This window comes from Miniopterus schreibersii, assembly GCF_964146895.1.
Source record: "Miniopterus schreibersii genome assembly, chromosome: 2".
NCBI classification, from domain to species: domain Eukaryota; kingdom Metazoa; phylum Chordata; class Mammalia; order Chiroptera; family Miniopteridae; genus Miniopterus; species Miniopterus schreibersii.
Window position 1 is genome coordinate 143603378 of NC_138102.1, and position 24000 is coordinate 143627377.

At 55.0% G+C, this 24000-nt stretch overlaps 1 protein-coding gene across 6 annotated transcripts in view; it reads left to right on the forward strand.

The window, feature by feature from the left end:
* KMT2D (lysine methyltransferase 2D) overlaps positions 1-24000 on the forward strand; it is a 40916-nt gene that overhangs the window by 7326 nt on the left and 9590 nt on the right. For 2 of the 6 annotated variants that reach the window (XM_081127037.1, XM_081127041.1), the window contains exons 6-44: positions 28-190; positions 529-694; positions 792-906; positions 1044-1201; positions 1407-1552; positions 1689-3320; positions 3415-4523; positions 4935-5048; positions 5376-5486; positions 6087-6191; positions 7070-7251; positions 7433-7597; positions 7691-7800; positions 7905-7952; positions 8595-8816; positions 9045-9164; positions 9253-9366; positions 9583-9713; positions 9797-9944; positions 10146-10211; positions 10380-10490; positions 10680-10817; positions 10916-11000; positions 11245-11486; positions 11583-11656; positions 11865-11915; positions 12039-13853; positions 13960-14142; positions 14217-14353; positions 14569-16430; positions 18446-18569; positions 18700-18784; positions 18890-18956; positions 19066-19298; positions 19396-22257; positions 22380-22520; positions 22645-22812; positions 22971-23130; positions 23761-23836. In XM_081127037.1, the coding sequence (XP_080983163.1) occupies positions 28-190; positions 529-694; positions 792-906; positions 1044-1201; positions 1407-1552; positions 1689-3320; positions 3415-4523; positions 4935-5048; positions 5376-5486; positions 6087-6191; positions 7070-7251; positions 7433-7597; positions 7691-7800; positions 7905-7952; positions 8595-8816; positions 9045-9164; positions 9253-9366; positions 9583-9713; positions 9797-9944; positions 10146-10211; positions 10380-10490; positions 10680-10817; positions 10916-11000; positions 11245-11486; positions 11583-11656; positions 11865-11915; positions 12039-13853; positions 13960-14142; positions 14217-14353; positions 14569-16430; positions 18446-18569; positions 18700-18784; positions 18890-18956; positions 19066-19298; positions 19396-22257; positions 22380-22520; positions 22645-22812; positions 22971-23130; positions 23761-23836 (13739 nt within the window). The remainder of the gene's footprint in view (positions 1-27; positions 191-528; positions 695-791; positions 907-1043; positions 1202-1406; positions 1553-1688; positions 3321-3414; positions 4524-4934; positions 5049-5375; positions 5487-6086; positions 6192-7069; positions 7252-7432; positions 7598-7690; positions 7801-7904; positions 7953-8594; positions 8817-9044; positions 9165-9252; positions 9367-9582; positions 9714-9796; positions 9945-10145; positions 10212-10379; positions 10491-10679; positions 10818-10915; positions 11001-11244; positions 11487-11582; positions 11657-11864; positions 11916-12038; positions 13854-13959; positions 14143-14216; positions 14354-14568; positions 16431-18445; positions 18570-18699; positions 18785-18889; positions 18957-19065; positions 19299-19395; positions 22258-22379; positions 22521-22644; positions 22813-22970; positions 23131-23760; positions 23837-24000) is intronic. The other 4 variants (XM_081127042.1, XM_081127040.1, XM_081127039.1 and 1 more) reach the window with 4 other exon arrangements.

The window sequence follows — 24000 nt, forward strand, 5'->3', positions numbered from 1 at the left end:
ACTGAGGCTTGGTCTCCACCTTGGCAGCGCTGCTCCCACTGCACCAGGCTCGGTGCCTCCATCCCTTGCCGCTCGCCCGGATGTCCACGGCTTTACCACTTCCCCTGTGCGACTGCCAGCGGTTCCTTCTTATCCATGAAAACACTGCAGCTGCTATGCCCGGAGCACAGTGAGCGTGCTGCACATCTGGGTGAGAAGTCCTGCCTTTTAGACATAGGGCAGACGAGGGGCCAAGTGTGCCTGGGGTTTGTACTCTGCAGAACACTCATCAAAGACAATAATTTTATACTGTTATTCTGTCTCACTAAAATAAGTGTGAAGTTTGAGAGTACAGAGTCTTTGCCTGTCTTGTTTACCATAGTGTCTGCAGTGCCTAGAACAATGCCTGGCATATATTAGGCATACACATAGTAACTACTTATTTGTTCATTCTGGTCCCTGGAATGCCTGTTATGTAGACAGCACTGTGCTGAGAGTCCTGCAAGAAATCCATATCTGACCTGTGTTCTCTCTCGGTTCTGACTGCAGAGGAGGCTCATTGTGCAGTATGTGAGGGGCCGGGGGAATTGTGTGACCTGTTCTTCTGTACCAGCTGTGGGCATCACTATCATGGGGCCTGCCTGGACACTGCTCTGACTGCCCGCAAGCGTGCTGGCTGGCAGTGCCCTGAATGCAAAGTGTGCCAAGCCTGCAGGTAAGTATGGGAGGGCAGGAGGGAAGCCTTAGGCAAAGCATAGTTTAGAGTTAAAACAAGGGCAGGGAGGACCCTGTTATGTGCCCTGTCTCTGCAGGAAACCTGGGAATGACTCTAAGATGTTGGTTTGTGAGACGTGTGACAAAGGATACCATACCTTCTGCCTAAAACCACCTATGGAGGAACTGCCTGCTCACTCTTGGAAGTGCAAGGTGAGGGTCCTTAATCCTGCCTTACTCTCCTAATTCTGCCTCCTACAACATCCAGAGTTTCTCTGTTGTGACAAGTCCCATGCTCCCCTCTAGTCTCTGCTGTTTGACCAATGCTTCTTTTGCTTTCTCCCTTCTAGGCATGCCGGGTATGCCGGGCCTGTGGGGCAGGCTCAGCAGAGCTGAATCCCAACTCTGAGTGGTACGAGAACTACTCACTCTGTTCCCGCTGTCACAAAACCCAGGGAGGACAGCCTGTCAGTTCTGTTGCTGAGCAGCATCCAGTTGTCTGTAGCAGGTAAGTAGTGTGGACTAGAAGAGATTGGGCTGTGGGATCGGAAGCGCTGAGATTGGCAGGGGCCATGTTGAAGCAAGTTGACTTTGAGAGGGGAGCCCTAAGGTGGGCAATACAGTCCATAGCATTCATGCCTTGCCCCAGCGCACACTCTAGGAGTTGATAGCTGATGAGAGCCACGATGCCTGCTCCCCTGTACCCTCTGCAGATTCTCACCCCCAGAGCCTGGCGATCCCCCCACTGATGAGCCCGATGCTCTGTACGTTGCATGCCAAGGGCAGCCAAAGGGTGGGCACGTGACCTCTATGCAACCCAAGGAACCGGGGCCCCTGCAATGTGAAGCCAAACCACTAGGTGAGTAGGGTTTGAGGGTCCCTAAAAGTAATCCCCTTCTGTTCTGTGGTAAAGGACAGTTTCTGCTCTGCTCCAGACAGCACTTTCTGTGGAGTGAAGTTGATTTAGGTAGGAGCATAGTATGTTGTGTCTACAGGGAGAGCAGGGGCCCAACTTGAGCCACAGTTGGAGGCCCCCCTAAATGAGGAGATGCCACTGCTGCCCCCACCTGAGGAGTCGCCCCTCTCCCCACCACCTGAGGAATCACCCACATCCCCGCCGCCTGAAGCATCGCGTCTGTCCCCACCACCTGAGGAATCACCCCTCTCTCCACCACCTGAGGAGTCTCCTCTGTCTCCCCCACCTGAATCATCACCTTTTTCTCCGCTGGAGGAGTCTCCCTTTTCTCCACCAGAGGAGTCACCCCCATCTCCTCCACTTGAGACACCCCTGTCCCCACCGCCTGAAGCATCACCCCTGTCCCCACCATTTGAAGAGTCTCCCCTGTCCCCCCCACCTGAGGAATTGCCTACTTCACCACCACCTGAAGCATCTCGCCTGTCTCCACCACTTGAGGAGTCACCCATGTCCCCTCCACCTGAAGAGTCACCCATGTCTCCACCACCTGAGGCATCGCGTCTGTTCCCACCATTTGAGGAATCACCCCTGTCCCCTCCACCAGAGGAGTCTCCCCTCTCCCCACCACCTGAGGCATCACGCCTTTCCCCCCCACCTGAGGATTCACCCATGTCCCCCCCACCTGAGGATTCACCCATGTCCCCCCCACCTGAGGATTCATCTATGTCCCCCCCACCTGAGGTATCACGCCTATCCCTCCTGCCTGAGGTGTCACGCCTGTCCCCACCGCCTGAGGAATCTCCCCTGTCCCCACCACCTGAGGAGTCTCCCACATCCCCTCCACCTGAGGCTTCACGCGTATCCCCACCACCTGAGGATTCACCCACATCCCCACCACCTGAAGACTCACCTGCTTCCCCACCACCGGAGGACTTGCTTGTTCCCCTACCGTTGGAGGAGTCACCCCTGTCGCCACTGCCTGAGGGGCCAAGACTCTGCCCCAGGCTTGAGGAGCCACACCTGTCTCCCACACCTGCGGAGCCATGTCTGTCCCCTGCACCTGAGGAGCCGCGCCTTTCCCCTGTGCCTGAGGAGCCACGCCTGTCCCCTGTGCCTGAGGAGCTGCGCCTGTCCCCCCACCTGTCCCCCCGCCCTGAGGTGCCACGCCTGTCCCCTCGGCCCGAGGAGCCATGCCTGTCCCCTGCACCCGAGGAACTGCTTCTGTCCCCCCAGCCTGAGGAGCTATGCCCATCCCCTGCACCTGAGGAGCTGCGGCAGTCCCCCCAGCCTGAGGAACCACGCCTGTCCCCCATGCCTGAGGAGCCACAGCCATCTCCTGTGCCTGAGGAGCTGCGCTTGTCCCCCAGGCCTGAGGAACCATGCCTGTCCCCCATGCCTGAGGAGCCACACCTATCCCCCCAGCCTGAGGAGCTATGCCTGTCCCCCCGACCTGAGGAGCTACACCTATCTCCCTGCCCTGAGGAACCACACCTGTCCCCTCGACCTGAAGAGCCCCCTGGGGAGCCAGGCCTATGCTCTGCATCTGAGGAATTGCCCTTGTTCCTCCCACCTGGGGAACCACCATTATCTCCCTTGCTTGGAGAGCAGGCCTTGTCTGAGCCTGGGGAACCACCCCCATCCCCTCTGCCAGAGGAGCCCCCATTGTCCCCATCTGGGGAACCATCCTTGTCACCTCAGCTGATGCCACCAGGTAAGGGGATGTTAGTACCCTCTTAATTTGGGACAGTCTTAATTCTTTATGGCACATCTAATCTAAGAGCCTCCCTTTTTCTCTCTCCTTCCAGATCCTCTTCCTCCTCCGCTCTCACCCATTATCACAGCTGTGGCCCCACCAGCCCTCTCTCCTTTGGGGGAGTTAGAGTACCCCTTTGGTGCCAAAGGGGACAGTGACCCTGAGTCGCCATTGGCTGCCCCCATCCTAGAGACACCAATCAGCCCTCCACCGGAAGCTAACTGCACTGACCCTGAGCCTGTACCCCCTATGATCCTTCCCCCATCTCCAGGCTCCCCAATGGGGCTGGCCTCTCCTATCCTGTTGGAGCCCCTCCCCCCTCAGTGTTCTCCACTCCTCCAGCATTCCCTCCCTCCTCAGAATTCTCCTCCTTCCCAGTGCTCTCCTCCTGCTCTGCCACTGTCCATTCCCTCCCCACTGAGTCCCATAGAGAAGGCAATGGAGGTCTCAAATGAGGCTGAGCCGCCTGAGATGGAGACTGAGAAAGTCCCTGAACCTGAGTGCCCAGCCTTGGAGCCCAGCCCTACTAGTCCTCTCCCCTCCCCCATGGGGAACCTTTCCTGCCCTGCACCCAGCCCCGCCCCAGCCCTGGATGACTTCTCTGGCCTGGGGGAAGACACAGCCCCTCTGGATGGGACTGACACTCCTGATTTCCAGCCAGAGGCTGGACAGACCCCTGGCAGTTTGGCAAGTGAACTTAAGGGTTCCCCTGTGCTCCTGGACCCCGAGGAGCTGGCCCCTGTGACCCCTATGGAGGTCTATGGCCCCGAATGCAAGCAGACAGGGCAGGGCTCACCCTGTGAAGAGCAAGAGGAGCCACGTCCACCAGTGGCCCCTACCCCACCTGCTCTCATCAAATCCGACATCGTTAATGAGATCTCCAATCTGAGCCAGGGCGATGCCAGTGCCAGTTTTCCTGGCTCAGAGCCCCTACTGGGCTCTCCTGACCCTGAGGGGGGCGGCTCCTTGTCTATGGAGTTGGGGGTATCTACAGACGTTAGTCCAGCTCGAGATGAAGGCTCCCTTCGGCTCTGTACTGACTCTCTGCCGGAGACTGATGATTCGCTGTTGTGTGATACTGGAACAGCTGTCAGTGGAGGCAAAGCCGAGGGGGAAAAGGGGAGGCGGCGCAGCTCCCCAGCTCGTTCCCGCATCAAACAGGTGAGGGGCTATCCAGTCACTGGATGTGGTCAACTTAATGCTAATGTCAGAGGTACAGTCCTGTGTCACTGATACCTTCCCACCTGGCTTATTGAATTCTCAATTTTCAGAGATCCTTTAGTCCATTCTCTTACTTTATTAAGGAAAATACTGACACCTAGAGTGGGAAGTGATTTGCCTAGATTCATGGTTACTCAGTAATAGAATCGACTAGAAACTCATTGTCATTGTACCACTTGACCACTTTCTTGGGAGAAGAGCTACCTACTTGTTGCTAGCTTTTGCCCTGCCCTGCTGGGATTTATTACCTGTTATTCTCTATTCATTAGTTGCTTCTCTTCCCTCCAAACCTGTGGACCCAACACACTAACATTCAACTTCTCCCTGTAATCATCCACTTCCCTCACTCAGGGTCGCAGTAGTAGTTTCCCAGGAAGACGCCGGCCACGTGGAGGAGCACATGGAGGACGTGGGAGAGGACGGGCCCGGCTAAAGTCAACCACTTCTTCCATTGAGACTCTGGTAGTAAGGAGAGGCCTCCCATCCCCCAAACGTGCTTCAGCTGGCCCTTTCAAGATTAAACTCCCTTTAATCCTGTCAGTCCCCTGCACGATCACCTACCTGCCTGCTAGCCTAGGGCCTGTCTGACTCTGCTCCTTGGCCCCCAGGCTTCTCTGAAATCTCTACTGTTGGGCTGAGGCCCAGTTTGGGAGTTGGGGTGTTCTTCTGCTTCTTAGTCTGGCTCTGGTCTTCATTTAGCCAGGGGTTCACACATCCTTCCCCCAACACCAAAGAGGAAAGCAGCTTTAGCAGATTTAGCTGCCTCACTTTCCATAACTCTCTACCTATTAGGTTGCTGATATTGATAGCTCTCCAAGCAAGGAGGAAGAAGACGATGATGACGACACCATGCAGAATACTGTGGTTCTCTTTTCCAATACAGACAAGTTTGTCCTAATGCAGGTACCATGTGTGACTGGTGTAGTCCCATCCTTAGTAGTGAGACCTGGGTGTATGTGTTTAGGTGGGAGAGCAGATGCAGAAAACCAAGGACCTACTTGTCCACTCAGCTAATCAGAAAACAGTGAATCAGAATCACATTGCTCATTTGTTTGTCTACCCATCAGATTTCTCTTGAGTGTCTCCTCTGAGCTTGGCACTGAGCTAGGACCTAGGATATAGCAGTGAAAAGGCAGAAATGGTTTCTTCCCTGTTGAAGGGAGCTTATGTATGTTCTCACCTGCATAATCTCAAAGCTGATAGAATACTAGCACATATGTTACTCTCTCAGCCTGATCAGTCTCTACCCATCTTCTCTTCCTTTTACTTCTCCTTACCTTTACCTACATCAGATTCTTTCAATTCAAATTACCTGATCAGGTGAGCAAGGCATGCTAAGAAGGTACAGGGCCCTGTGATGGCTCACGGTGTCCTGATGCCAGGGAATGGGCTTTTGGTTCCCTGATTCCCTCCCTCAGATTAGAGTTGTAGTCAGTTGCCAGGACTGAGTGGGAAGGGGAGACCTACCTAGTTGGACATTGGGGTTTCTGTGTGTTTCCCCAGGACATGTGTGTAGTGTGTGGCAGCTTTGGCCGGGGGGCAGAGGGCCATCTCCTTGCCTGTTCCCAGTGTTCGCAGTGCTATCACCCATACTGTGTCAACAGCAAGGTGAGTTCAGAGCCCAAGAGGCCTGGGCTGGTGAATGGGGTGGGGTGACTTATTTCTTATTGTAGACCCCCACACTACTTCAAGTGGCCATTGGTCATGGAAGTCATTCATCAGTCACCAGTGATTATCAGACTTATCTTGGGGAAAAATACTTTGGGATTGGTAGTAGTCTTTATAGTTTCTTCTTGGTAGACCATGACTTGCTGGTGTAATTTAGTCCATCATAGAAACTATGAGAACTTACTAATAGAAAACATGATATAGTCTGGAGGTAAAATGTAAAATGAAAATCATAAGCAAATGCCCACAAAGAGAAAGCAGTGTTTTTGACCCAAGCATAGTCAGTTTGGTGCTCATTTAGTCAGTTTAATGTTCATTTAGAACTTGTCCACTGCTAACATTCCCTAACTTGCAGCAGTAGCAGATTTTAAATGTTTAAGAAAAATTGGGGGAAATACAACCTAATTGTATCCACAGTCTTGTTGGAGACTTGGCTAGTGAAAGATTGCCATTCCACTCTCCTAATGAGGCAGTGGCCATGGGGGGCTGTTCTCTGAACAGCAGAGGTCCCTGGGAGCCTAAATATAGAGTCACTGTAGGGTGGGGCAAAGGTAGGTTTACAGTTGTTCTTATGGAAAACAATACAATAATAAATAATACAAGAATAAACTGTGTTTTGAGTATGCACAACTATAAACCTACTTTTTCCCCAAAAGTATTTTAGGGGTGAGGGTGCTCTGCATAACCTCTGTGCACAAATGGAGGTCTGGCCTGGGCACTGGGGCCCTCCATCCCCACCCATATAAGTCCCATCATCCCCTAAGAAGTCCACCCTCTCCTCTGCATACACCCTGAGGAATTGCCATCTTCTGCACCAGATCACCAAGGTGATGCTGTTAAAGGGCTGGCGTTGTGTGGAGTGCATCGTGTGTGAGGTGTGCGGCCAGGCCTCAGACCCCTCACGCCTGCTGCTCTGTGATGACTGTGACATTAGCTACCACACGTACTGCCTGGACCCCCCACTGCTCACCGTGCCGAAGGGCGGCTGGAAGTGCAAGTGGTAAGGAGACCCAGGATCTTCAGAGGGGCCTGGGCCTGAGATGTCAGAGTGGATGTGATGTTGAACACATGACAGAGGCTGGGTTTAGAAGGCCAGGCTGGTTACATGTTTCTCAGTGAGGGCACCGCTAGGTGCCTTGGGTTGGTTAGGTGCTGAGGGTCTGTCTTTCTGCTCCCACCAGGTGTGTGTCTTGTATGCAGTGTGGGGCCGCCTCCCCTGGCTTCCACTGTGAATGGCAGAATAGCTACACACACTGTGGGCCCTGTGCCAGCCTGGTGACCTGCCCTATCTGTCATGCCCCATACGTGGAAGAGGACCTACTGATCCAGTGCCGCCACTGTGAACGGTGAGAGTGCCTCTCTCCCCTTGTTTGGTTTCCTCGTCCCTGTCCTCAGCTTTGCATTGTTTGGGTTTATCTCTTCATGTCTTCCTTCTCCAGGTGGATGCATGCTGGCTGCGAGAGCCTCTTCACAGAGGATGATGTGGAGCAGGCAGCTGATGAGGGCTTTGATTGTGTCTCATGCCAGCCTTACGTGGTAAAGCCTATTGGTGAGTACTGGGTGCTGGGGGAGGGGAGGAGGAGTCAGGGCTGGGGTGCCTTGCTGCTTTGGGACAGGGCTTCAAACTGCCTTGGTTTGTCCTTCTCTCCATAGCGCCTGTTGCGCCTCCAGAGTTGGTGCCTATGAAGGTGAAAGAGCCAGGTGAGGCACAGAAATCCTGAATGCCAAAAGCAGGAGAACTTATACACTGCCTGGTCCAGCTCCAACCCCCTAGCTTTATCTCATTTTAAGAGGAGAAAACTAAAACCCAAGGAGATTGAGTAGCTTGCCCAAGGTCACCCTGTAGGTTAGTGGCAAAGTTATGACTACAACCAAGGCCTCTAGTTTCCCAGGCAGAGTTCCTTCCACCAGGAAACATGGCCTCTGTACTTCCAGAGTGTCATCTCCAGAGAGTACAGGACACTGCTCTGTCTCCTCCAGGAGATGGCTGGAGCCATCTCCTCCATCATGGTATAGCCATTGTTCCTGGCATCTGGGGCACTGTGTGCTGGCATTCAGCGAGTAGGGGCACTCCTAGCCCCAGACAGGTAGAGAATATATTTGGTGAACTTAGGGTTAATCATGAGCAAGGTCAGACTTCTGCAGTAGCAGTCTGAATCCTCCTGGGTCATTGAAGGAGAATCGGGACCTCAGTGCCCAGTGGTGACCTGTCCTCTCCACCCTTCCAAGCCCAGACTGGACTTTGTCTGGTCTGTCCCTCACTGCTTTTGTCCCAGCTGGGGACTTTAGCCAAAACTTGGAGTTCCGGTTTCCCTGGGTCACATGCTCTTCCCCTTTGTGCAGAGCCCCAGTACTTTCGCTTCGAGGGTGTGTGGCTGACAGAAACTGGCATGGCCGTGCTGCGTAACCTTACCATGTCACCCCTACACAAGCGGCGCCAGCGGCGAGGACGGCTTGGTCTCCCAGGCGAGGCTGGGCTGGAAGGTTCCGAGCCCTCAGATGCCCTTGGCCCTGATGACAAGAAGGATGGGGACCTAGACACTGATGAGCTTCTCAAGGGTGAAGGTTAGGCTGGGGAATCTCAGGGAGTGCCAGAGTAGTGGGAGCATGCCTGTGAAAGTTGGATGTAGGGTGGAAGAGCATTGCTACTCCTGGTCACCCTCAAGCCACTGTTGTTCTTGTCCAAATGGCTCTGGCAAGGCACTCAGCATTCTGTTTTTGGGTGGCAGGATGACAAAGTTAAAAGGGCCCATGCCCCTGCTCTGCCTCCACCTCCTCTGTCCGAATACGCAGGTGGTGTGGAGCACATGGAGTGTGAAATTAAACTGGAGGGCCCCGGCAGCCCTGATGTAGAGCCTGGCAAGGAGGAGACTGAGGAGAGCAAAAAACGCAAACGCAAACCCTATCGGCCTGGTGAGGCCCTGGAATGGGGAATGGGGTGGGGAGACACGGCTCACCTGGTCCCCAGCGGCTTCTCAGCCTCAGCTCTGCCTCCTCATAGGCATCGGTGGTTTCATGGTGCGACAGCGGAAATCCCACACTCGTGTGAAAAAGGGGCCTGCTGCACAGGCGGAGGTGTTGAGTGGGGATGGGCAGCCTGACGAGGGTGAGACGGGTGAGGGCTCCAGTGGGGCCTGGGAGAAGGTGGGGATCACAGAACCTATAGGGCACTGCCAGGGAGGCCCGGGGGGAGAGCTCACTCAAAGGCTGAAAGGGTGGTGGTTCCAGTTGGTGATGGGGGAGAGAGCAGGCAGAAAGCATCTTCAGGCCAAGTTGGAAGCAGCATGTTCAGTCTCCCTAGAGAAGCTGACACCTCCCATTCTACCCCAAGTGATGCCTGCCGACCTGCCTGCAGAGGGCTCTGTGGACCAGAGTTTAGCTGATGCGGATGAGAAGAAGAAGCAGCAGCGAAGAGGGCGCAAGAAGAGCAAACTAGAGGACATGTTTCCTGCTTACCTGCAGGTGGGCCTTAGGCTCTGAAGGGTGAGGGGGTGTCTGCCCTGCAGAACATGAAGAAACCTATTTTTCCCTGCCTCCTCCCACAGGAGGCCTTCTTTGGGAAGGAGCTGCTGGACCTGAGCCGGAAGGCCCTTTTTGCAGTTGGGGTGGGCCGGCCAAGCTTTGCACTAGGAACCCCAAAAGGCAAGGGAGATGGAGGCTCAGATAGGAAAGAGCTCCCCACCTTACAGAAAGGTCAGTAGTGTGGGAGTGAGGTGGTCTGAAGAGATCCAGCTTTCCTCTGTGCTTAGGAACTGGGAAGGGGACTTGGTGGGAAATGGTCTGGTCTCCAGGAATTGAGGGTTAGGCCAAGGGCCCTGGCCAGTGGCGCTAGAGACCTGTTCTGGATGTCAGATGTGCGGTATCTCTGATTGGAGTGGTGACTGTTGCTTATAGGAGATGATGGTGCAGAGGCTGCAGATGAAGAATCCCGTGGCCCTGAGGGCAAGGCTGATACACCAGGTGAGTGCTGCTGGGAGGACTTTGTCTTAGCTGGTTTTGCCTCTGTCAACCTGTTCTGCCCATGAGCATCGTCAGGGTTGGAGACTGGGAAATGTTTCATGTCTTCTGTGGTTCAGTGTGGTGCCTCCATACTGACCTTGGCTAATGGGTTTCTCCTGGCCATTGCAGGACCTGAGGATGGGGGTGTAAAGGCTTCCCCAGTGCCCAGTGACCCTGAGAAGCCAGGAACCCCAGGAGAAGGGATGCTTAGCTCTGACTTAGACAGGATTCCTACAGAAGGTGAGGATATGACCCACTCTCTTGTGGTATAAGGGTCCTCTGTGGGAGGAGAAGGTCCTGCTTGTGAGACGCTCATCTGTATAGTGGGAAGTCCTGGGCATCTTCCCCAGCCATGACTTTTTGTAGACGTGTGGTGTCCCCTCAGCTCCCCAGTCTGCCTTAGCATCATCCTCCATCAATCCCTCACAGAACTGCCCAAGATGGAGTCCAAGGACCTGCAGCAGCTCTTCAAGGATGTTCTGGGTTCCGAACGAGAGCAGCATCTGGGTTGTGGAACCCCTGGCCTAGATGGCAGCCGTACACCACTGCAGAGGCCCTTTCTGCAAGGTGATATGGGTGGTTTAAAGACTGGTGGGCAGGTATGGCCAGTCTTGCCCCCAGGATGCGCCACTTGCTCCCTTTCTCTGATCCTGTGCCTCTTGTAGGTGGACTCCCCTTGGGAAGTCTCCCCTCCAGCAGCCCAATGGACTCCTACCCGGGCCTTTGCCAGTCCCCATTCTTGGATTCTAGGTTGGTGTCTATGCTTAATCTTTGTGAGGCATCTCTGTTGTCCCTTCCCTCCAATTGGACCCATGCCAAGGGAGGGAACCTTAGACTCCTGGGTGCTGCATAGAAATACTTCCTTCTCCTCTCCACCTCCTTGTTAGTGGCTCTCCTATGTTGGGGCAGGGTATTGGCCTGGGGCCTCTGGGCAGTTTGTCTGGGGTGGGGTGTGGCATCCCTTCCCCCTGTGACTCTCTGCCCCTGCGCCCAGGGAGCGCGGGGGCTTCTTTAGCCCGGAACCAGGTGAACCAGATAGCCCCTGGACAGGCTCAGGGGGCACTACGCCCTCCACCCCCACTACCCCCACCACGGAGGGTGAGGGCGACGGGCTCTCCTATAACCAGCGGAGTCTTCAGCGCTGGGAGAAGGATGAGGAGTTGGGCCAACTCTCCACTATCTCACCTGTGCTGTATGCCAACATTAACTTCCCCAATCTCAAGCAAGATTATCCAGGTACCTGTGGGATGAGGGCAAGGGAGAAAACCTGGTAACATGGCAGGTGCAAGGGTCACCTGCCAAGTCTCCTAATGCAATCCCTCTGCCCTCCAGACTGGTCTAGCCGTTGCAAGCAAATCATGAAGCTCTGGAGAAAAGTTCCAGCCACTGACAAAGCCCCCTACCTGGTGAGACAGAAGGAAGCCTGGGTCAGCATGGGAACTGAGGGCGGGGGCTGGTTTTGGAAAATTCACTTCAGTTCTTTCCCTTCCCCACTCCTAAGGCAACTGGGCCAGAAGGGATCAGCTTTTGGGTAGGGAATGTGAGTGACATGAGGGATGGGGGCTGGGCATGAGACTGAGCCCTAGGCCTAAGGCTTTGTCCTCTATCCTTCAGCAAAAGGCCAAAGATAACCGGGCGGCTCACCGCATCAACAAGGTGCAAAAGGTGAGCGGGGGCCCCACCAGGCTGTGCCATTGAAGTCCTGTAGCAGGTGGCCTCTGTGAGGGTGGAGGGATATAGGGCCTGTCCACAGCAGCCTGACTGCTCTGTGCCTGGTCTCCTCCGTAGCAGGCTGAGAGCCAGATCAACAAGCAGACCAAGGTGGGCGACATGGCCCGTAAGACTGACCGACCGGCCCTACATCTCCGCATTCCCCCCCAGCCAGGGGCACTGGGCAGTCCGCCCCCCGCTGCGGCCCCCACCATTTTCATTGGCAGCCCCACTACTCCCGCCGGCTTGTCTACCTCTGCGGATGGGTTCCTGAAGCCGCCGGCGGGCACAGTGCCCGGCCCCGACTCGCCCGGTGAGCTCTTCCTCAAGCTCCCACCCCAGGTGCCCGCCCAAGTGCCTTCGCAGGACCCCTTTGGACTGGCCCCTGCCTACGCTCTGGAGCCCCGTTTCCCCACGGCACCATCTACCTATCCTCCCTATCCTAGTCCAACTGGTGCCCCTGTGCAGCCCCCAACATTGGGCACCTCATCTCGTCCTGGGACTGGCCAGCCAGGGGAATTCCACACTACCCCGCCTGGCACCCCCCGACACCAGCCCTCCACACCTGACCCCTTCCTCAAACCCCGCTGCCCCTCACTGGAGAACCTGGCTGTGCCTGAGAGCCCAGGGGTAGGGGGTGGCAAGGCTTCTGAGCCCCTGCTCTCACCGCCGCCTTTTGGGGAGTCTCGGAAAGCTCTGGAGGTGAAGAAGGAAGAGCTTGGGGCATCTTCTCCTAGCTATGGGCCCCCAAACCAGGGCTTTGTTGACTCACCCTCCTCAGGCCCCCACCTGGGCAGCTTGGAGCTAAAGGCACCTGATGTCTTCAAAGCTCCCCTGACCCCTCGGGCATCTCAGGTAGAGCCCCAGAGCCCGGGCTTGGGCCTAAGGCCCCAGGAGCCATCCCCTGCCCAGGCTTTGGCCCCTTCTTCCCCCAGCCACTCAGATATCTTTCGTCCTGGTCCCTACCCTGACCCTTATGCTCAGCCCCCATTGACCCCTCGACCCCAACCCCCACCCCCTGAGAGCTGCTGTGCCCTGCCTCCTCGATCACTGCCCTCTGACCCTTTCTCCCGAGTGCCTGCCAGTCCCCAGTCCCAGTCCAGCTCCCAGTCCCCATTGACACCCCGTCCTCTGTCTGCTGAGGCTTTCTGCCCATCCCCTGTGACCCCTCGCTTCCAGTCTCCTGACCCTTATTCCCGCCCACCCTCTCGCCCTCAGTCCCGTGACCCATTTGCCCCATTGCATAAGCCACCCCGACCCCAGCCCCCTGAAGTTGCCTTTAAGTCTGGGCCTCTAGCCCACACTCCACTGGGGGCTGGGGGCTTCCCAGCAGCCCTGCCCTCAGGGCCGGCTGGTGAGCTCCATGCCAAGGTCCCAAGTGGGCAGCCCCCCAATTTCGCCCGATCCCCTGGGACGGGTGCATTTGTGGGCACCCCCTCTCCCATGCGGTTCACTTTCCCTCAGGCAGTAGGGGAGTCTTCTTCCCTAAAGCCACCTGTCCCTCAGCCTGGTCTCCCTCCACCCCACGGGATCAACAGCCATTTTGGGCCTGGCCCTAATTTGGGCAAGCCTCAAAGCACAAACTACTCAGTAGCCACAGGAAACTTCCACCCATCGGGAAGCCCTCTGGGACCCAGCAGTGGATCCACAGGAGAGGGCTATGGGCTGTCCCCGCTACGCCCCCCGTCAGTCCTACCACCACCTGCACCCGATGGATCCCTCCCCTACCCGCCCCATGGAGCCTCACAGCGGGCTGGCATCACCTCTCCAGTTGATAAGCGAGAAGACCCAGGGGCTGGAATTGCTGGCTCTTTGGCCGCACCTGAACTTCCAGGTACCCAGGACCCAGGCATCTCTAGCCTCAGCCAGACAGAGCTGGAGAAGCAACGGCAGGTGAATTGACATCACGGAGCTAAGTCCCCCATACCTCCACTATTCCTTTGCCAGCCCTGTGATTAGAATAGGACAGATTTACCCCTCTTGTCTGTTCTCTGCACAGCGCCAGCGACTGCGAGAGCTGCTGATTCGGCAACAGATCCAGCGCAACACCCTACGGCAGGAGAAGGAAACAGCTGCAGCAGCTGCAGGAGCAGTGGGGCCCCCAGGCAGCTGGGGTGCTGAGCCCAGCAGCCCTGCCTTTGAGCAGCTGAGTCGAGGCCAGACCCCCTTCACTGGGACCCAGGTAGGTAGGGTGGCAAGGTGTGGGCCCAGGATACTGAAGGTGGCCCCACTTTCATCTACCGCTATCTCTCCTAGGATAAGAGCAGCCTTGTGGGGCTACCCTCAAGCAAGCTGGGTGGCCCCATCCTAGGGCCAGGGGCTTTCCCAAGTGATGACCGACTCTCCCGGCCACCTCCACCAGCCACCCCTTCCTCTATGGATGTAAATAGCCGGTGAGTCTCCAGGGGGTTCCCTGGGGGTAAATCAAGGGAACAGACTTTACTACCTTTGTGTATTGCTTCTGATTTACCTGTCTGTCTAATCCTTCTCCAGTATCACTCTTCTCCCCCTTGCCACATTAACTCTACCCTTCCCTACTGCCCTAGGCCCATGTTCTAGTTCCTCTTCATCTTGATGTCATCTCACTGACTACTGCATATTCTTCCAGGCAACTGGTAGGAGGCTCCCAAGCCTTTTATCAGCGAGCACCCTATCCTGGATCCCTGCCCTTACAGCAGCAGCAGCAGCAACACCTGTGGCAGCAGCAGCATCAAGCAACATCAGCAAACTCCATGAGACTTGCCATGTCTACTCGCTTTCCATCAACTCCTGGGCCTGAACTTAGCCGCCAAGCCCTAGGTTCACCCTTGGCGGGACTTCCCACCCGCCTGCCTGGTCCTGGTGAGCCAGTGCCTGGTCCAGCTGGTCCTGCCCAGTTTATTGAGTTGCGGCACAATGTACAGAAAGGACTAGGACCTGGGGGGGCTCCATTTCCTGGTCAGGGTCCTCCTCAGAGACCCCGTTTTTACCCTGTAAGTGAAGACTCCCACCGACTGGCTCCTGAAGGGCTTCGTGGTCTAGCAGTGTCAGGCCTTCCCCCGCAGAAACCCTCAGCCCCACTGGCCCCTGAACTGAACAACAGCCTCCATCCAGCGCCCCACACCAAGGGTCCTACGCTACCCACTGGCTTAGAGCTGGTCAGTCGGCCCTCCTCGAACACTGAGCTTGGCCGACCCCCTCCCCTGGCCTTGGAGGCTGGGAAGTTACCCTGTGAGGACCCTGAGCTAGATGATGACTTTGATGCCCACAAGGCCCTAGAGGATGATGAGGAACTTGCTCACTTGGGCCTGGGTGTGGATGTGGCCAAGGGAGATGATGAGCTGGGCACCCTGGAAAACCTGGAGACCAACGATCCCCACCTGGATGACCTGCTCAATGGGGATGAGTTTGACCTATTGGCCTATACTGACCCCGAGTTGGACACTGGGGACAAGAAGGACATCTTTAATGAGCACCTGAGGCTGGTGGAGTCAGCCAATGAAAAGGCTGAGCGGGAGGCTCTGTTGCGGGGGGTGGAGCCAGGACCCCTGGGCCCTGAGGAGCGCCCTCCTCCTGCTGCTGATGCTGCTGAGCCTCGTCTGGCACCAGTGCTCCCTGAGGTGAAGCCCAAGGTAGAGGAGGGTGGGCGCCACCCTTCCCCTTGCCAGTTCGCCATCACCACCCCCAAGGTAGAGCCAGCATCTGCCACTACTTCCCTAGGCCTGGGGCTGAAGCCAGGACAGAGTGTGATGGGCAGCCGGGACACACGGATGGGCACAGGACCCTTTTCCAGCAGTGGACACTCAGCTGAAAAGGGCTCCTTTGGAGCCACAGGAGGACCACCAACTCACCTGCTGACCCCTAACCCACTGAGTGGCCCAGGAGGGTCCTCCCTGCTGGAAAAGTTTGAGTTAGAGAGTGGAGCCCTGACCTTGCCTGGTGGACATACAGCAACTGGGGATGAGCTGGACAAGATGGAGAGCTCACTGGTAGCCAGTGAATTACCCCTGCTTATTGAAGACCTGTTGGAGCACGAAAAGAAGGAGCTGCAGAAGAAGCAGCAGCTTACAGCACAGCTGCAGCCTGCCCAGCAGCAGCAGCAACAGCAGCATTCTATATTGTCCACAGCAGGCCCTGCCCAGGCCATGTCTTTGCCACATGATAGCTCTTCCAGTTTGGCTGGGCCCCAACAACAGCTTGCCCTGGGACTTGGAGGTTCTCGACAGCCAGGCTTGACCCAACCACTGATGCCCACCCAGCCACCAGCTCATGCCCTTCAGCAGCGCCTGGCCCCATCCATGGCCATGGTGTCCAACCAAGGGCATATGCTAAGTGGGCAGCATGGGGGGCAGGCAGGCTTGGTGCCCCAGCAGAGCCCACAGCCAGTGCTGGCACAGAAGCCCATGAGTACCATGCCACCCTCCATGTGCATGAAACCCCAGCAGCTGGCGATGCAGCAGCAGCTGGCTAACAGCTTCTTCCCGGATACAGGTAACTTCAGCTGGGGGCATTGGTTTAGTTACTCAGAGTTGATCACTGTCACCAACAAATGGGCACTGAGGCTGCAGACCTAAGGTAATTCTTAGTTAAGGGAGATGGGGCACAAAGGAAACAGGCATGGATGTTAAGCCACTTGCCCAAGAAGCACTGTAGCTTTTAAGAAGGGAGGAACAGTGCCTGGCCTATAGCAGGTGTTCAGATGTTTGAGTGGATAAATGGGATGAATACATGAAGCCTGATTAGTAAAGGCTTTCTAGCTGTAGTGAGACCGGAAGATTAGTACTTGGGGAGAAGTGGTGCAAGAGAAAGCACTCTAGGTAGGTGAAAAGCCTTGAGTACAGTCAACCCTGGAACAACAGGAACCATATTGGCAGGAAAGCCAATGGAGGGTATTTGGAAACTGAGTGAGTGGTTAGGCTGGAGTAGACTTTGTGTAGAGGGAAGTGAGTGTGTACTACATAATTCTGCAGAGGTAAGAAGGGGGCCAGATTGAAGGAGGCCTCAAATTGTAATAGCATTTATTGAGTATTACTATTTGCAATCATTGTGCTGAGTGTTTTGTATTCGTTATCTAATCATCACAACAAACTCATTAAACAGGTACTGTTTATAGGAAAGGAAACTGAGGCATGGAGGTTAAGCAACTTGCCTAAGATCACACAACTAACAGAGCTAGAGTTTAAACCCTGGCCCTCTAATTCTCTTAACTGTGTTACTGCCTCAGAAGACCAGGGGAGGAAATTTGGTTAGTCCTTTAAAAAGTGGGGAGTCACCCTGGCCAATGTCATTCAGTGGTTAGAGCATTGGCCTGCTCACTGAAGGGTCGTGTTTTCGATTCCCAGTCAAGGGCACATACCTTGGTTGCAGGTTCTCTCCCCACTCCAGGTCAGTGCACATGTGGAGGCAACCAGTCAGTGTGTCTCTCGCATCAATATTACTCTCCCCACACACACCTCCCTTCCTTCCACTCTCTAAAAGGGAGTGAAAAAAATATACAAGGATTAACAAAAAAAGTAATAATAAGTAAGTAAAAAGTGGGGAGTCAGTTAAGTTTTCTGAGTGGTGGAGAAATATACAATGTGCATGATTTTAGGAAGATTGAAGTTTTTGGTGGTTTCTTATTTTTCCTTTCTACCCAGCATCCTGAGCAGGCGGGCGAGTGGGCTGTAGGTGGTTGATGTTGGACCCACGACATCTCTGGCATCTAGGGCTTTGCCACAGGGCCTGCATCTTGGGTTCTTGGGCTGCAGTAGTTGCTCTAAGAACACTACTTTTGAAGAATGCTTTCTAGGTCATAGAATGTATGGTTAACCCTTGAACAGCATGGGCTTAGGGATGCTGAACTCCATATAGTCAAATCTGCTTGTGATTTTTGATTCCTGAAAAAAACTTAACCACTAATAGCTTACTGTTGACCAGAAGCGTTATCGATAACATAAATAGTTGATTAACACATATTTTGTATGTTTTATGTAGTATATATTGTACTCTTACAATGAACTAAGCTAGAGAAAAGAAAATGTTATTGAGAAAATCATAAGGAAAATACATTTACAGTATTTAATGAAAAAAATCGGCATTAATTAGAGCCCTGCACTTCAAACCCATGTTATGTTTGTTCAAGGGTCAACTATACTCATATTCTTGTCATATGTGATCCTCTCAGTAGCTCCATGAGGTGGGCTGAGCAGTGGGAGTCATGATTTCTACCAAACAGAGGAGTAAACTGAGGCTTAGAGAGGTGAAATAACATTGATATGTTTATTTAACAAGTATTTATTGAGTACCTTTTCCAAGCACTATGTAAATAAAAACAGGGCCATGTGTTCTATGAATAATAAAGCTGAGCCACCCAGGCTGCCTGGCCCCTAGTCCACTGGTCTTTCCATCATGCCATGCCATTGTTTTGCTTGGCTTGGTGTGGAGGTCAAGGTGTTGGAAGGAATAGCAGACATAGAATGGAGTATTGACCCAAATGCCAACCTCCTTGGTTCTACCCTCACCAGACCTGGACAAATTTGCTGCAGAAGATATCATTGATCCCATTGCAAAGGCCAAGATGGTAGCTTTGAAAGGCATCAAGAAGGTGATGGCTCAGGGCAGCATTGGAGTGGCACCTGGTATGAACAGGTAAGACTTGGGTGGGTGTTGGACCTTTCCTTTCCCAGTCCTTCCCCTTTCCTTCCTGATCTTCCCTACTTGTTCCATCTCTTTGCCTTTCAACTTTCTAACACATCCTCTTTGCTTTGATGAACTCTAGGCAGCAAGTGTCCTTGCTAGCCCAGAGGCTCTCAGGGGGGACTGGCAGTGATCTGCAGAACCACGTGGCAACTGGGAGTGGCCAGGTAAGTGGTCAGGTGGGAACAGGAACTTGTGTCTCATTCCATCAGGTCACCTTTCTTAGGGACTGGTATGGAATAAAGACCCTTTAACAGTGTCTCTCATTGCAGGAGAGGAATGCTGGTGACCCATCCCAGGCTCGTCCCAATCCACCCACTTTTGCCCAGGGAGTGATCAGTGAGTATGGAGATGGGAAGGAGCCTACAAGAAAGTGGCTTGGGGAATGTGGAGGAAGAGGTATTGAGATCACCATTTTGCAGGTCCTGACACCAGCTTTCTTTTCCAGATGAGGCTGACCAGCGGCAGTATGAGGAGTGGCTGTTTCATACCCAACAGCTCCTACAGATGCAGCTGAAGGTGCTAGAGGAACAGATTGGTGTGCACCGCAAATCCCGGAAGGCTCTGTGTGCCAAGCAGCGTACTGCCAAAAAGGCTGGCCGGGAGTTCCCAGAGGCTGATGCTGAGAAGCTCAAGCTGGTTACAGAGCAGCAGAGCAAGATCCAGAAACAGCTGGAGCAGGTGGGGAAAGCAGGCTTCAGCTTAGCAACTAGGACCTGGGAAAAGGGATGACATGGGCGGGCAGGCTCGAGGCTGACATCCCTGACTCTCCTGTTAGGTCCGGAAGCAACAGAAGGAGCACACGAGTCTCATGGCAGAATATCGGAATAAGCAGCAGCAGCAGCAACAGCAGCAGCAACAGCAACAGCAGCAACACTCAGCAGTACTGGCCCTTAGCCCTTCCCAGAGTCCTCGGCTACTCACCAAGCTCCCTGGTCAGCTGCTCCCTGGCCATGCACTGCAGCCACCACAGGGGCCCCCTGGTGGGCAAGCTTCTGGACTTCGCCTGCCCCCGGGGAGCATGGCGCTACCTGGACAGCCTGGTGGTCCCTTCCTTAACACGACCCTGGCCCAGCAACAACAGCAACATTCTGGTGGGGCTGGGACCCTGGCTGGCCCGTCAGGGGGATTTTTTCCTGGCAACCTTGCTCTTCGAGGCCTGGGACCTGATTCGAGGCTTTTGCAGGAAAGGCAGCTGCAGCTACAGCAGCAACGCATGCAGCTTGCCCAGAAACTACAACAGCAGCAACAGCAGCAGCAGCAGCACCTCCTAGGACAGGTGGCAATCCAGCAGCAACAGCAGCAGGGCCCTGGAGTACAAGCGAACCAGGCTCTGGGTCCCAAGCCCCAGGGGCTTCTGCCTTCCAGCAGCCATCAGGGCCTCTTGGTCCAGCAGCTGTCCCCTCAACCACCTCAGGGCCCCCAGGGCATGCTGGGCCCTACCCAGGTGGCAGTGTTGCAGCAGCAGCAACAGCACCCTGGAGCTTTGGGCCCCCAGGGCCCTCACAGACAGGTGCTTCTGACCCAGTCCCGGGTGCCAAGTTCACCTCAGCTGGCACAACAGAGTCAGGGCCTTATGGGACACCGGCTGGTCACAGCCCAGCAGCAGCAGCAGCAGCAGCAACACCAACAGCAGGGATCCATGGCAGGGCTTTCTCATCTTCAGCAGGGTCTGATGCCACATAGCGGGCAGCCCAAGCTTAGCACTCAGCCAATGGCCTCCTTGCAGCAGCAGCAGCTGCAGCAGCAGCAACAGCAGCTACAACAGCAACAGCAACTACAGCAGCAGCAGCAGCAGCAGCTACAACAGCAGCAGCAGCTACAGCAGCAGCAGCAGCTTCAACAACAGCAGCAGCTTCAGCAGCAGCAGCAGCTTCAACAGCAGCAGCTTCAGCAGCAGCAGCAGCAGCTACAACAGCAGCAGCTTCAACAGCATCAGCAGTTGCAACAGCAGCAGCAACAACTACAACAGCAGCAGCAGCTACAACAGCAGCAACAACAGCTACAACAGCAGCAGCAGCAGCAGCAACAGATAGGCCTCTTAAACCAGAATCGAACTTTACTGTCTCCTCAGCAACAGCAGCAGCAGGTGACTCTTGGTCCTGGAATGCCAGCCAAGCCTCTGCAACACTTTTCTAGCCCCGGAGCTTTGGGCCCAACCCTCCTCCTAACGGGCAAGGAACAAGGCATTGTAGAGACCACTCTTCCTCCAGAGGCCACTGAGGGGCCCTCCACACATCAGGGAGGTGTAGCAATAGGGACTGTACCTGAGGCAGTGCCCACTGAACCAGGGGAAGTAAAGCCCTCACTTTCTGGGGACTCACAGCTCCTGCTTGTCCAACCCCAGGCCCAGCCTCAGTCTAACTCTGTGCCTCTGCAGCCACCTCTGAGGCTCCCAGGACAACAGCAGCAGCAAGTTAACTTGCTCCATACAGCAGGTGTGGGAAGCCATGGGCAATCAAACAGTGGATCATCTTCAGAGGCCTCTTCTGTGCCACACCTGCTGGCCCAATCCTCTGTTTCCTTAGGGGAGCAGCCTGGGCCCATAACTCAGAACCTTCTGGGCTCCCAACAACCCCTTGGACTAGAGCGGCCCTTGCAGAATAATTCAGGGCCACAGCCTGCCAAACCAGGATCTGTCCCCCAATCTGGGCAGGTCCTGCCTGGGGCTGGTGTCATGCCTACAGTGGGTCAGCTGAGAGCACAGCTCCAAGGAGTTTTGGCCAAAAACCCACAGTTGCGGCACTTGAGTCCTCAGCAGCAGCAGCAGCTACAGGCACTCCTCATGCAGCGGCAGCTACAGCAGAGTCAGGCAGTACGCCAGACCCCACCCTATCAGGAGCCTGGGACCCAGCCCTCTCCCCTCCAGGGCCTCCTAGGCCGCCAGCCCCAAATTGGAGGCTTCCCTGGATCCCAGACAGGCCCCCTCCAGGAGCTAGGGGCAGGGCTTCGACCTCAGGGCTCATCTAGGCTCCCTGCCCCACAAGGAGCCTTATCAACTGGACCAGTCCTTGGTCCTGTTCATCCCACACCTCCACCATCTAGCCCGCAAGAGCCAAAGAGACCTTCTTCACAATTACCGTCCCCTAGTTCTCAGCTCCCCTCTGAGGCCCAGCTCCCCCCTACCCAGCCAGGGACTCCAAAACCCCAAGGGCCACCCTTGGAGCTTCCTCCTGGGAGGGCCTCACCTGCTGCTGCCCAGCTTGCAGATACCTTCTTTGGCAAGGGGCTGGGACCTTGGAATCCCCCAGACAACCCAGCAGAAGCCCAGAAGCTGGAGCAGAGCAGTCTAGTACCTGGTCATCTGGAGCAGGTGAATGGGCAAGCAGTGCCTGAGCCATCTCATCTCAGCATCAAGCAGGAGCCTCGGGAAGAGCCATGTGCCCTGGGAGCCCAGGTGGTGAAGAGGGAGGCCAATGGGGAGCCAATAGGGGCACCAGGTACCAGCAACCACCTCCTGCTGGCAGGCCCCCGCTCAGAGGCCGGGCATCTGCTCTTGCAGAAGCTTCTACGGGCAAAGAATGTGCAACTCAGCACTGGGCGGGGGCCCGAGGGGCTGCGAGCAGAGATCAACGGGCACATTGACAGCAAGTTGGCTGGGCTGGAGCAGAAACTACAGGGTACCCCCAGCAATAAGGAGGTGAGTACTCCAGGTAGAGTGGGGCCTGGAACCCGGGGCAGAGTGAATAGGTCTTGGTCAAACAGAAGAGGTGAGGGCTCTAAGGATTTCAGCAGCCTTCATTGTGGGTTTATCCGGCTTAGGATACAGCAGCCAGGAAGCCTTTGACACCGAAGCCCAAGCGGGTACAGAAGCCAAGCGACAGGTTGGTGAGCTCCCGAAAGAAGCTGCGGAAGGAGGACGGGGTCAGGGCCAGCGAGGCCTTGCTGAAACAGCTAAAACAGGTGACCCCCAGGAGCCAGTCCCCTGGTCCCAACCCAGGATAAGGGGGTACCCTGGCCCCCAGCTGTGCAGTGGCAGAGATGTATGCGTTGCAGGTTTCCAACCTTGTCATCTTGCCCCTCCTAGGAGCTGTCCCTGCTGCCCCTAACGGAGCCTACCATCACTGCCAATTTTAGCCTCTTTGCTCCCTTTGGCAGTGGCTGCCCAATCAATGGGCAGTGCCAGCTGAGGGGGACCTTTGGAAGTGGGGCGCTGCCCACTGGCCCTGACTACTATTCCCAGCTGCTTACTAAGGTTAGAAAATGACAAAACTTTTTGGAGATGATGAGGTTCTTGGGGAGGTGGAGGTGGGAGTGGAAGGCTTGGGAAAGTTGCTGATAATGGTGTGGGGCCAGGAGATTATGTCAGTCTCCCTATGCCATCTTGCACACAACACCCCACCCCACCCCCAGAATAACCTGAGTAACCCGCCGACACCACCCTCGTCGCTGCCCCCCACCCCACCCCCATCGGTGCAGCAGAAGATGGTGAATGGTGTCACTCCATCTGAAGACCTGGGGGAGCACCCTAAGGATGCCGCCTCTGCCCAAGACACTGAAGGGACACTGAGGGGTAAGTGAGGAGCAGAATGGACCTCTCTTCTAGAAAGATTTGGTGGCTCGGGTCCAAGCCAGTCAGTGTGCTTGCTCTGTTAAACAGTTTGAGATAGGATGGCTGCATGTTTCCCTGTGTGCATACACAACTGGTACCTGAGATAGGAAGGGCCTCTTCAGGACTGATTTGTTGGAGACAAGGGTGGGTATCTGGAGTCTAGAGCCAAGGCAGTGAGGGAGGTGGATGACAGGGAGAGTGTTAATGAAATTTTTGTTTATAATGAACAGACAGCCTTAGTGGGTATGGAACTACTGTCAAATCTGGATATGAATCCTGGTTCCTGCATTCATTTAGCCCAGTAACTTGATTGACTTGTATGAGCCTGAGTTTCCTCACTGTAAAATAGATATAATATTTGCCTAATAGAGTTGTTAAAATATTATAAATAAAGAGTGTACCTAAAGCCCAGGGTCTGGCACATTGGAAATGCTCAAATACAGCTTCTCTGTTCCAAACTGGTAGATGGGTGAATGGGTAGACATTGGTCATGACAGCTAAGATAGATGTTATACTAGTTAGGCCTGAAATGTGGAGAAAGCACCATCAGCCACCCTTGAACTGACTTTTCTTCTCCCTACCTACCCTCAGATGCTTCAGAGGTGAAGAGTCTAGATCTGCTGGCTGCCTTGCCTACACCCCCTCACAATCAGACTGAGGATGTCAGGTGGGGGTTGGGCTGGAAATGGGGGTGAGGAATGGGGGTAGGGGACAGGTCGTCTCATTTTTCCTTTGGCCAATGGTAGATTTTAAGTAAGGCTGTGATATCTACTAATCTCTAGAATTGGGGGCAGGGGTCTGCAGGATTGTAGCAACAAATGTCTGTTGGCC